The sequence below is a fragment of the Myripristis murdjan genome, chromosome 17 (assembly GCF_902150065.1).
Source record: "Myripristis murdjan chromosome 17, fMyrMur1.1, whole genome shotgun sequence".
NCBI classification, from domain to species: domain Eukaryota; kingdom Metazoa; phylum Chordata; class Actinopteri; order Holocentriformes; family Holocentridae; genus Myripristis; species Myripristis murdjan.
In genome coordinates this window covers 32,346,296-32,360,115 of record NC_043996.1, presented here as the reverse complement: position 1 = coordinate 32,360,115, position 13,820 = coordinate 32,346,296, and the positions used below count along the sequence as shown (strand labels likewise).

At 43.5% G+C, this 13,820-nt stretch overlaps 1 protein-coding gene across 9 annotated transcripts in view; it reads right to left on the bottom strand.

Moving 5' to 3' along the window:
* dlg1b (discs large MAGUK scaffold protein 1b) overlaps positions 1-13,820 on the bottom strand; it is a 159,268-nt gene that overhangs the window by 79,673 nt on the left and 65,775 nt on the right. For all 9 annotated transcript variants that reach the window (XM_030074623.1, XM_030074616.1, XM_030074615.1 and 6 more), the window contains one exon: positions 79-243. In XM_030074623.1, the coding sequence (XP_029930483.1) occupies positions 79-243 (165 nt within the window). The remainder of the gene's footprint in view (positions 1-78; positions 244-13,820) is intronic.

The window sequence follows — 13,820 nt, the reverse complement described above, 5'->3', positions numbered from 1 at the left end:
ACGACGCAGACAGACAGAGAAACTGACTCAGAGAGGAAAAGCAGACAGGAAGGAGAGAGGAAACGCAGGCGTCCGTACCTTCATGGGCGAGATGTGCGCGTGCGTCACGTATCCGTGCACGTTCTCGATCTGGGACAGGTTCTTCTCTGCCACCTGGACCAGCTCGGGTCCGCCCGCCTCCTCCGTCAGCTGGGGCGAGCTCTGCTCCTGCGGGGACGAGTCCTCATCGTGGTGCCTGTACTTCTGCAGGAGGACACACACACACAGAAGGAAAAGGTCAGCAACACACACACACAGAGGACTGCAGGTCAAAGGTCACAGGGTCGATGCCGCAGAAAGCTGTCAGCGAGGAGCGTCTGAGTGTGTGAACCTCCAGCACACAGGTGGACCCCAGAGGACTTCTCAGTGACTTTCAAGCTGTGAGATGCCCCATATTCAAATGCTATGAAAGAAAAAATACTAATGTTCAAAAAAAGGGTCTTGTTTAAGTTTCATATTTCATACTAGGGGTGGTGAAAAAAATCGATGATCGATTAATCACGATTATGTTGTGGATGATTATGAATCGATTATAAAATTTTTAAGAATCGATTATTTGGTGACACTGTTCTTCGCGCTTCACCAAGCCGATCAGCGATTCGCGCTCAATCCCCTCGCGAGAGGTTAGACAAACACCGCGAGACAGCAGAGGAAAGACACAGACGAGAAGGAGCGCGGTAATCGAGAATCGCTAATAATCGAAAATCGGTTGTTAATTGAATCGGGACCTCAATAATCGTAATCGAATCGAATCGTGAAATCACACAGATATACCACCCCTATTTCATACGCACAAACTTAGATAGATATAGATGGATAGATAGATAGATATACTTTATTGATCCCAACCAGGGAAATTCTGGTGTTGCAGCAACAGTAGAAACATATAATAAAGTTAAATAGAATAGAATAAAGGCTAAATATTTACAATAAAGACTATAAAGACTAAAAACTAAAAATATACAATAAGGGCTAACCTAAGAAAAAGAGATATGAGATGTGAAATATACAGATGGAATTGTGAATATGAAATAAAATATACAGATGGAATTAAGTATATACATGATTGTATAGATAAGGAGAGTTAGTATGAAACCACGAAACCAAGAACCAAGTGGTGAAACCTGACGCCCGGTACTGGGATTCAGGAAATGACCGACTTGATTCGGCCTCTTAAGGAATCATCACTTCCCCTCCAGTCTGAAAAACAGTGTGAATGTATATTAACCTAGGATGTGATATATAGATAATAAATAATAAATAAACAGTTAAGGTGCTTGATACGCTGAATGTCCCGTTCACACAAAGTCAAAGTCAGTATTATTTAAGATTTCTGTGTAAGATCCTCTCAACACAAAACCAAGAGAAGCAGACGACCCCTAAAAATGACAGTATCTCACGTGCGTGACGTGATGCTGTGATCGCAGGAAATATTTCGCTGCTAAGGCGCCAATAATTCTCTCTCTCGGCGGTCGGCGTGGTTTTGTTAAAAAGGGAGTTATCACGTTGTTTAAGAGCTCGTGCGATCTCCCCACAGTCTGCCGCTGGAGACAAACGAGTCGCTCCCAAAGGCCAAAACCTGAGAAAGCGTCCTGAACCTGTGACGGAGCGGCTGAACGCCACATGAGCCGGGGATGATGGGTAATGTGGCGGAGCGTCTCAGGAGGTTTTCTGCTGTTAAAAAGGTTTCACACCTGGTAACACTACTTTTAAATAAATCCCTTTTTTGTTCCAGTCTGCCATTCTCCATCGATGGACCGTGACACATTTTTACATCTTGTTGGTGTCCGAGGTTTGAGTTTCTGTCGTAACGAGCCTCAAACTGAGGGGAATACCCCTTTAGATCCTCTTTGTGACAAAACACATTTCTGTTTTCTGCTGAAATCACCGAACAACCCTCAAATTGAGCGGTGTTCTCCTTTAATTCACCTTCCTCCAGAGGTCTCCTTGTGGCAAATAAAGATTCTCTTTTATTGGATAAAAGGAAAGAGAGAAATGACTGCAGTCTCTCCAATGCAAAAGAACAAAGACTCAGTTACCCCCTTCAAACCTGAATTTCCCTTAAATTTCCTTTAAAGCCAGGTAAATTTGCATCTTTTTGCCTCTCTTTCGGCCTCCCACCTGTTTCAAACCACCTGGCTGTAAAAACCTGGCTTGTCGAGCACAATCTAAAATGTGTAAATCTGGAAATAGTGGTCTGGTTTTATAGTGTGCACGGGGAAAACTGAGCTTATGACGCCTGAAAGTTCCCCTTAGGTAGCTTCAAATTAGAAAAAAAAAAAAAAAAAAAAAAAAATGAGTTTCCATACAGCAGGACTGAGTCACATCCATATTCATCCATCACTCTGATACTGAGTGAAACATTCAAAGCCGAGACGCCGTTGCTTTATGGCTGCAGAATCACATCAAATAGAAAAGATCTGCATGTCTTGTGCATCATGTCAGACACAGTTCAGCAGCGCATGGCTCAGATCTTTGCTAGAATTTAAAATAAACTTCTGTGGGTTTGAATAAAGCCTGACTGTGCAGTTGAAAAGGTTAAAAAACAAAAAACAAACAAAGAAAAAAAAAAAAAAAACAGTCTCTTGTGGGCAGAAAACCCAGCTGGTCACCACAAAGGTCACAGGTTGGATCCCCTCAACACCCACGTGTCCTACTGATGTGCCCTTGAGCAAGTCGCTGCAGCCCCTGCCCGGCCGCGGCGTTCACTGTAAGTCAGCTGAAATGTGAAATAAAAAACGTACGAGTGAAAATCAGACCGTCCCTGGTGGGGATGAGACAGCGATGACTCCGCTGTGTCAGGTGTGTTTTATTAACCGATGCCGATGGAGACAACGGAACGGATGCAGTTTCCAAGGCAACGGGTTCATCGGCTTAGCACAGAGAGCGAGAGAGAGAGAGCGAGAGAGAGAGAGAGAGAGAGACCGCCCCCCTCCCTCCATCCTGAGAAAGGTGAGGGGAGTGATTCATTGATGAGAGGGAGGTGAAGCAGCCCAGTGGTCTTAAATCTACCTCACAGAGAGAGAGAGAGAGAGAGAGAGAGAGAGAGAGAGAGAGAGAGAGAGAGAGAGAGAGAGAGAGCGGAGAGAAGGCTGGAGAGCAAAGATTATCTGAAAACTAAAAACCAACCAAACCAGCTGCTGTCAAAGTTTCATCACTTCCTGTTTCAATTCCTCAGCTGTGGTGTAAAGTAATCAATACATTTTGATGTATATTTGAGCAAAAAGTCATAAAGGGAATGAAGATAGAGGGTCAGATGTGGTTTGATTTACCATGTGTACAATGTTAAAAAACACACACACACACACACACACACACACACACACACACACACACACACACACACACACACACACACACACACACACGCGGGGCGAGCTGCAGTTCAGGTCTAACGACGACATCTCGGACAAATTCTAAATGACGTTTGTCTAGTTTGTGAATATCTGCAGTAACAAACGCTTGGATTTCCTCTTGAATAACAGCATTTACTCTGCTTTCATTTCAGTCCAGCTCCGGGAGTTTTCATCATCACAAGACAACAGGATAGATCAGTGAGACCCTGCGACGCCTCGGTGAAAAAAAAAACCCAAAAGTTTCAACAGAGACTTCAAAGGGACTTTAATCTGTGTCTTAACAGGATTAGGCCTCGTCGGAGCGGGCCGCGGGTCGGAGGAGCAGCTCGGCGCTCAGCTCCTCGCCGAGCGGTCCGACTCCTGTGATGGGCAGGTCGCCTCGGAGGAGAGCAGTCGCCTAGCAACCGCTGACAGAAACATCACCGGGCAGGGCCGGACTGGAACACTTTTTCAGGCCACATGTCAGTCAGGTGTCAGGCCAGAGCGGGCGCAAAAATTCACTAGTGTCACTAGTGAATTTTTGGCATTCACTAGTGACACTAGTAAATATTTTTGGCCTCACTAGTGTCACTAGTAGCACTCACTAGTGTCACTAGTGAGTGCAAAAAAAGTTAACTAGTGGGATATCTGAATATATGCTCAAACGGCTTGCCATACAAGCCAGTAATTTCGCCTTGGACGGCAACATAGGCAGAACCGCCACTGCTTCCGCCTCCTCTCCTCTCCTCTCCTCTCCTCTCCTCCACATTCCGACACACACGCGAGTCACGACACCCCCTCCTCAACATGCTGCCTGTTTACAACGGACTGGGACTGTTGGGGCGGGTGTTAATCAAAACAAACCAATCACGTCTTGATCTCTTCACAGGTTGGTGGCCTCTGATTGGCCTGGCCTGTCTCTCTGACTTAAAAAAAAAAAAAAAAAAAGCTGATTGGCCTGGCCGGCGACCTGTCTAAAAAAAAAAAAAAAATACGCGCAGGCCACCAGGCCAGTGACAGGCCGGCGCTTCGGGAAATCTCCCGGTTCTCCCGATGTACAGTCCGGGCCTGTCACCGGGTGCCGTACAGCCGCCCGTTTCCAGCCGCCGTCAATCCAAAGTGAAACTCCCAGGCCGCGCTCTCAGGGACTGCTCTGGAAGCTGACATGTCTCCCACCAACGTCCCAGATCTGATTTCTGTTCGTTTATTGTAGCTGGTCAATAAACTAATTGTGTTTGTGTATAAATAAACTGCACAGTTTCAGAAAACGTGCTTACTGAACCTACTGACCTCATGATTTGTGGTCTAGGGTTGAGCATTGGCAAGGACACCAAGGTAGAAAACACATCATGATTAGGGATGGGGGGCTCGGGGGGGTGATTTACAATTGTTTAATTTTTTTTTTTTATTACTGAATCGATTTAAAGGAAATAAATATATTCATAATATATGATATATATAAATAAAAATATAAATAATATTGATATGATATGAAACTAGACAACCTAAGGAATCCACTGGTACCAAGGCAGGGTTTTTCCTGCATATAAAATTACGAGGCGGCCGCCTCAGCCTAATTTCGTGCCGCCCCCGGCTCTCAAAACTCTGACGTCGGGAAAATTGTTATTTTCTGACAAGCGCCGTGGTAGATGGATGTCATTTTAACGGCAGTTGCAGCATTGCGCCGATGTGGTGGCGCTGTATCAACAAGAGTGCACTGGAAGTCGCTGCCAAAACTGCCAAAGAGGAAGAACAGAGCCGAGAAATTCCCTTCCTGGAGGATTTTGTTTTGTGTTTTGGTTTCTTCGCTAGTGTGTGTGTTAATCGGCATCCTGGTAGTGGAAGTGAAAATGCAGCTTAGTTTGACCGCTATATGATGGTATACGACGAGCTCACACACGCCGCACAGATCGGCAGCGTGTGTGTTTGCGGGGAGTATTTGCCCGCTCACATGTGAATTAAAGGATCTTGTCAAACCAACCGACCTCCCTCGAATTTCCACTTTCCCAGCCATCCTCTTAGCTAGCTGTTTGTGTTTAAAACACAGTTCAGTAAGTTAAAAAAAAAAAAAAAAAACTGCCAATGGAACAAGGAAAATGATCCTGAAACAAGTGAAAGTCTAAAAACAAGTTAGTTTTTAGGCGACTGTCTTATTTTACCGGGATTTCCAGGCTACAGCAGCGCACTGACATAGATTGTGTAACAAAGTGAAGAGTTCCCACTCTGTTTATTTTCACTGGCTAACAACAGCACACTGGCCTAGCTTGTCTATTCAGAGAAGAGGTATCACTTCGGATTAGTTTTCAATCTATGTTATCACATGCATACTACTGCTCATTCATTGGTAGCTGAATTGTTAGGTCTGTTTGATAAGTAATTTACATTTTTAAAATAATAATAATTTAACATATTGTTAACATAAACATACACTGACACTAAATACCGAGTGTTTGAGCAACATATCTCCTCTGTGCTACAAAAGGTCCGTGGTAAAAAGTTGGCTTTGACTGGAAAGCTGAGACTCTTGTGGATTCAATGAGCCACATTTGATTCCTGTGTGATGATGTTGGCCCCCATAGCAGCCATTTCACTGCAGGCAGAGACTTTTGTCACACTGGACGTCGCTGGAGAAAATGACCTCTAGTGACCTCTAGGAGAATCACAGCCTCATGAAACTTGAGAATTCAAAAAACTAAAATCGCAATAAATGATAATATCGAAAAGCAATACTTGTAGAATCGCAATACATATCGAATTGTCACCCAAGTACTGTGACAGCATCGAACCAAGAGATAAATATATTGTCCCAGTCCTATTAGTTTGCACTGGAAGCTGCCGTCACTGTAGGTATGGACAATTAATTCATGATCCACAAGCCCCCCACCCCCGCAGTTCTATAATTGGCACAGCTCTGCACTAAACGTGGCCGCTGTGTGGACCCGTGGTCTGCAGCACCTCTGTTCTGCGTCTTGGAAAGGAGGTCTAGACGTCACACAGCTCTTCAGCCCTATACACACACTGTTTTAGTTCCTGCACAGCTGTTAGTCATAGTTATATATAGACTGATGCACTGTCAAAGAAGGGACTGCTAATTCACAGTAATGGGCTGAAATCTTTTAAATGTCATTTATAAAAAAAAAAAAAAAAAATGACTGTGCAAGACCATCAGTGCTTTGGAGCCACATCAGACATCCACACTGGTGGCACCATCAATACAAGCTCAAGGATTCAGTCTGTAAAGATATCCTCATTTAAGCAACCACTTTATTCACTGTCCTTCAGAGCGTAGCAGCATTTGGTTTACTTTGTGTTATTAATCAGTTTGTCAGAGCAGGTGTCACTGTTTTAAAAACAGCAGAGCCAAACACTTGCAGTTTCGCAGAGCCTCCTGCATTTGGCCGGTAAAGCCGACAGTGTGAAGGGCAACATCTACATTCATCAGGCTGAGAGCCCAGAGAGCTGCCAGACGACTGATTTAACATTTGGTTAATTCATGAAGGACAACAGCACCTGCCAAAGGCACCGGCGCTGCTGAGAAAGTGTGTGGGAAGAGCGCTGTGATGTATTTAGTGGTGTTAATCTAATAAAACATTAAAGATAAGGAGGGAAGGGAGCTGAAGCCTTCTGTGCAGACGGCTTTGGTCCTGAGGATGGAGATCATTTCTGTTGTGAAGCAGCAGCGACAATAAGGACCGCCGCACACAGGACGACCCGCAGCGGCTGCAAATCACAGCCGCTCAGTGAGCCACAACTCCACTGCTGTCCCATGGAAACTTTATTTACAACGCGCAAGGAGTCGCAAAAACTGAGGAAGGCCAGTCCATCAAATCCACAGATACCTACAGTGTGAGGGCCGAGCTTGGGATGAACCAGTTATCAGATGATTATCAAGATCGATATTCAGAATTTTTCAATCATCAGTATCGTCATTTTGGCATAATGGCCGATATGAAAACCACTCAGACTCCGCCTCTCCGTCTGAAAGACAGCACAACAAAAGCGAGAGGGCGGGGCCACGTTTCTGATAATGTGGTTACAAATTTCATTTCCCTTACACTGGATTTGTATTTAACTTAGTTTTTAAAAAAAAAAAAAAAGACAAAAAGTTGCACTGTGCTGCACTGACTGAGCTGCATTAAGGACAGAGGCATCGCAATTTTCATTTCAGTTTATTTTTATGGTTGTGAAAGGCAGACATTTAAAGACAAGAAAATATATAAATATCCAAAATATTTAATATCCAATTTAAATCATTATAAATACAGTTTTCTAGCTTTTTTTTTTTTCAGTTTTCAGGTATTTTTTTCTTGAGGGGCAACTAATTTTCAAGTAATTTTCTTTTTTTTTTTCTCTCTCTCGATTTTTTCCACGATTATAATAATGTTCCGATTCAAAGCAAGGCTTGTGTTGCCATTTCAAATACTGTCAATTTTGACACAGCAATTTTCAAATTTACTACAAATGATTACTGGGCCTAAATATCGGTTTATGGTGTCCTGGATGACTATAGATCTGTAACTAGTAGAATGGATATGAGTTAGCTATATATCTAGATATAACTATATTTGCTGTATTCACAAACCTCTGCATCACAGACATGCAAGAGAGATGTGAACCAGATCCTGGACCAAGAGGGTTCCTCAGTGGTTCTTTAGTGAGGAACGGTGGTTCCATAACCGTAAAGACTCAAAGGACCCTCTCATTTGGCAAAATAAACTCACAATTCAGAAACAGAATCAAATAATTAATAATAATCCCACCATTCCTAAAGGCTTCTCAAAATCGCCTCTAAGGTTCATTTTGCCATAGATGCATTGCAGTATGGTGATGAAGAGAAAAAAAAAATTCTGAAAAGGCTCTTCACAGCATTGGTTTGTTGCTAGCCTATAAAGCCAGTTGTTTTTTTTGTCTCTGAGTCTCTGAAGCCACATGTGGCCCAGCTGGCCTGAGGTCAAATCCCACCAAACCCTGTCATGGATCTCCATTTCACCCATCTCCCACCTGTCCACCTTTCTGTGTCTGTCCACGTCCCTCCCATAGCTCTAACGTCAATATCGTCTCATAAAGATACGAAAAGAAAAACACCAAGAAATACAAGGACATTGGCCAATCTGTATAAAAGGAAAATAATATGATTCCGGTGGTAAAACTGTTTTTCAGTGCTGGCGCTGGCACACTGATGTTGTGCTGTGAGCAAAAATATCTTTAGTCCACGAGGCAGAGAGCATCAGCGCTGTCAGGCCAAAACCATGCATCTGTCAAAAGTGGATTTCCAGTAAGGAGGAGGAGCGCATGCATGTCATTAAAAACCATGTATTTCAGAGACTGTACAGGGAAGCTATAACAGGCGGCGAAGCACCAACGACCACAGAGGTTTTCACTTGGAGTAGGGAAAATGCAAAAAATGCAGCTGTGTGCAGGAAAGCCACGATGCAGCGCACCAGCTTCCATACCTGTAACACAGTATAGAGACTGCAGAGCTGAAACTAATTCATTATTTACACCAGAGACGGCAGAGATGCGGCCTGTGAGCTCATCTCACCCGGAGCCCAAGATGCTTCAGAGGGAAAGGAGGAAAAAAAAAACAACACATTCTTAAATCAAAATGGTATTTTTCTTTTTTTTTTTTTTATTAAAATATTTGCATTCAATTATTATCAACTAGGCTATATGTACGAAGCGAAATAAGAGGTGTCTATGATAAACTAACAAATGATTATTTTTTATTTTTTTCTTTGAAATCCCATTTGAAAACCCATTTTTACAGACTTGCCTTTGTGCTCCTGTTAGTTTAACAAACCTGCTGTCAGAAAAGCAAAAGGTTGACATGACATGTTGAATTTTTAAAGAAAGATGGGAGGAGCAGTTATTTGATTTTCTTCTGGGAGGGAAAAGGCAAACCTGTCTGCTGTATATTTGCTGCATTTCTCTCTCCTGTTGTTCTTCTGTTCTGTTCATGAACCAACATGCAGTTTCTCATTGAAAAAATAATCCAGCCGCCTGAAGGTCTCATTTGGACGGCCCACCACCTGATATGAGTGCGACAGCCCTGATTTACACCGGATCAGACCTGGGACAGGAGGAGCTGACTGGTCTGAAAGACAGCTGGCCGTATTCCCCCTCAGTGTAGTCGTCAATAATCAGAGTGTAATCTATTCTGTGCTCTGTGGAAGCTAAGCTGCTTTTCAAGTTTCAGTAATCAGACAACGGGAGGAACGGAGGAATCAAGCAATTAATTTGCTATCAGCTTCTTCCTGCCCCAAACATCAGAATTTTATCAGCCTTTTAAAAAACACTATTGGTCGACCTCTACTTGTTAATCATCCCAATGATTTGTGTAAGTCTCTTCAATAACATGACTGAAAATAGTTTTTTTGCGTGTTCACTCATTCGCAGAGCAAATAAATCGTGCAGGGTGGAATATATTGTTTCTGCTCAGTAAAAACAGCAAAGTCCTAGGAAACATGGGAGCTTTGTCAGGGCTAGTATTAATGATATCAGCCATTTTGCTGGAGGAGGAGTGACTTGTGGTCTCAAGGTGCGCAGGTGATCTCATTTTGAAATTAAATTCCCAACGTATTGTTTGGTTGGACGCAGCGCACCATATATTTAGCTAATGAAGCAGTGAAACAGCTGCCTCAGCCAAGCTATTATCACTTCAGAGAACTTCAATAGAGTCTCTGGAGAAATAAAAATAGAAGTGCTTTTTTTGTTTTGTTTTGTGCTGGTTTTTTTTTTTTTTGTTTTTTCTGGCTTTGGAATTTGAGTGCACCAGGATGAAAGAATCTGTCAAAAATTCTGGGATGTTTTTTTTTCCGATTGTCTAAACTGGTCAACATGCTGTATGTTCACTCACTCCCCTGTCAACACATAGGAGTATTTGTTCCAACGTCTGTTTGGGTTTTAAGGGTTTGATACCTCCATTCCTTACTTTTGGCTGTTGTTGGTGACTGGCATCTTAAGATTTCTTTTCTTGTTCACTGTATTGGAGAACAATCTGAACAATCAGCTAAACATGTAAATGTGAACTGATGTTGTTTTGAAGCCTGAGCTCGCTGACAGACTACAAAGGACAACTTACAGCGGTTCCTGCCATGCGTCCACAAGAGGAAAACAGTAATTATCCACCATGAGCGCCCCGCTTTAATTTCCACCACGACCACAACACCATGAGTGAAGACCACAGATTGACATGGGAATGCAGATTAAGGCTTGGGATGAGTTAACGTGACCGAGATGTCTGGGAAGCCCTGGGTGTGGACCACGCCATGATGGAGGGGTTTCCCACCCATGTTCACAAAGGGGACACCCCGAACGGTAGTTTCAACCATGCAGTCTTGGTCCAACCATGTCAATTATTCCAATTAATCACGACATGAAACTGCAACATGGAAAAATGCATCTGGTTGCTCTGGTAGATGAATATATACTATATTAAAAGTATTCATACGATGCATTTTAGCAGATTTGGCTCTGACACACCAGCTGACAACATGAAGATGCTCTACACTCGAATCATAGGAAATTGATCATTACATCATCTCCATAGTCACAGCAACAAGTGCTACAACCACTTATAATGTAATAACTGTTCAATAATGTAATCACTAATCAAAGTGATAAAAGCGTAACTCCGAAAGAGGGCCAGAAAATCAGGTGAGAAAAAGTCATGAAATTTTGTATATTATAATAACACTATATTAGATGAGCACTTTCTTATGGTGTGTTCAGACCAAACGCAAAGCAAGTTGTTAAGGTGGCGTGATTACATACAGAGTCAATGCAAAGATGTGAATAGACTCAAATTCACTGCAGATGACACAAATGATGCAAATTTCAACAGCGGAAAATGATGCAAACACAAGAAATTCACATTATTTGTGTACTTGGCATGAGTTGAAACTTTTCAACTTGAGCAAAAAATTTGCGACCGCACAAGTCTGTGAGGTGAAAACACACTTCTCATTTGGTCTGAACACACTATTACAACTTTACCTGGGGTGTTGCATTCTCATATAATGTAATAACATTGACTTATGATGTAATAATTCAAGATGAAAGAATGTAGTTAAGTAGTATGTTAAGTAATAATTCTGTTCAATCGTAGTTGTTGAACTGAGTTATTACTTCATAAGGGGTGCAGTAATTGTCATTTAATGCGATGTGATGCTCCTTTAACCACCACGCTTTATTATAAATTCCAAACTCATTTACAGTGACATTTTATGACATTCTGACTACTTATTACATTATTAGCTGCTACATCTGCACTCTGTGGCATTTCGGGCTGGAGGACTGAACCCAGCTGAGTGGACTGGGAGTTTTTGGAGTGGTGAGACTGGGACAGCTGGGATGGGACCGGGTGAGGGGTGAAGGACAGAGGCCGGCCGGTCAGTCGGCTGGGTCCCCAGCGCCTTCAGCACATAAGGCTGTGTGTTATTGCACAGGACGGTGGGTTACAGGGAGGCCGACAGCAGCAGCCAGTAGGAAGGAGACTGAAACATTACCAAGCAGGATTCCCCAGTGCATCTGCAGACTGAGTTTAACCTTTATTTAACCAGGGAAGGAAACGCCCACAGTCTCCTGCTGCCGGCCAAAAAGCAGTTAAACTGCAGCAGCTGAGGACTGAGAAGGCACGGCAGCTCTCTTTACCAGTACGATTACCAGTCTTATCGCTGCAACAATGATGCATGCAGCCCAACAAGCCTCGAGCAAAACACTGAACCTGCCAATTTAATATTTTACCAGCTGGTTCAGAGACTTTAACTAGCAACCTTCAAGTCACAAACCTGTTTATCTGATCTTTAGGCTACCAGTGTTCCCATTGGACATGGCTACCATACTCTCTCTCTTTCTCTCTCTCTCTCTCTCACACACACACACACACACACACACGGATACACTCAAGCTCCACTTGGATTGTGCATGACCACAGTGAGGCAGATGGAGAAGCATCAGGAGGCTGCAGGCAAACTCTGCCGTCACGACACGCCGAGGAAAAACAACCACAAACACAAAGCCTGGAAAACTGGCACCGTTCCTCAATGGGCAGAGCAAGGCAGCAAGACTGCCAGGGTTACAGGTTCAATTCCCCCTGCAGTACACTGGCTAAAGCACGGCACCAAGACTACCAGAGCTAGGGGCTCACTGACTAAAGTAAGACACAAAGACAGGCAAGGTTAGGGGTTCAATTCCCCTTACAGCTCCCTTTATAGCTCACTAGCTAAAGCAAGGGACCGAGACTGCTTAGGTTAGGGGTTCAATTCCCTCTGTAGCTCACTGGTTGAGGCAAAGACACCAAAACTAGCAGGGACTGGGGTTCCACTGAGCCCATTAACGCAAAAACTGTCTGCCCTCATGGTGCTTACCAAATGCCAGATATTAAATCAAAAAGAAAAGGATGAATCTCCTAGAAACACACGGGCAGTGGTGCAGCCGAGCAGTTAGAGACCAAAAGGTAACAGGTTCGATCCCTGCAAAGCGCCGCTGAACCTCCTGCCCACTCTGTCTGGATGACAGCTGCAGCCAAACAACCAGGATATAAATGCAGACAGAGAGAGGAAGAAAATCAGAGCGGAGGCGGCAGGGAGGTTTCCAGTGCTGTGATGACACTGTCAGCCCGAAGAGGCCCGGAGAGCCTCTTCTTCCTCCTCCTCCTCCTCCTCCTCTTCCTCCTCCTCCTCTCTGAGAGCCGGGCCGGCGGAGGCACAGCGCCGACTCCTGCCTGCCAAAAGCTGCTATAAATAGGAGCATCACCACCAAGCGGATGTTAAGGAGGAGGAGGAGGAGGAGGAGGAGATGGAGGAGGAGGAGGAGGAGTCGGGCTTTCTGGATGATTCAGGGATGTAATGAAGAGGAACAAGAAAGACAGGAAAAAAGCCAAGGAACAGTAATCCCCCCCACTGAAGGCCAATGGGAGGACCAAATCCCACCAAAATATCTTCTCTCACGTCTGCCAACATCTCAGCTTGTTGGTCCGTCTACAGTCTCAAAGACCAAACACTGAAGTGGAGTCTACTGACCAGTGTTTTCATTTGTTTTAAACAGGAAAATGACAAAGAAAAAATATTTCTGAGTGGTTGATCCTGAAATACCAAGGGGAAAAGACTGACCTCTTTTAATAAAACAAAATTTAGCAGTAAAGAAATGAGAGTTATGTTTTGATAAAACTGGGACCTTCAACATTTGCATCCCCCAATAAACGGCACTTACACCAAGCCGATGGATTAACTCAGAGAAAGTAAAATACCTGTAAAGAATAGAACTTAAGTTCTGCAAAGTTTTACACCTCGCAGACAGGATTGTATAGAGTTTTAGAGATACTGGCTTATATATTTAATTTTACATTTTTTTCCCCCAAGACATTTTGTGTAAACTTCTCATATTAGGCACCACTAATATTTGCAACTTAAAACAGATACTTAAATCAGACCAGCTGTCCATGTG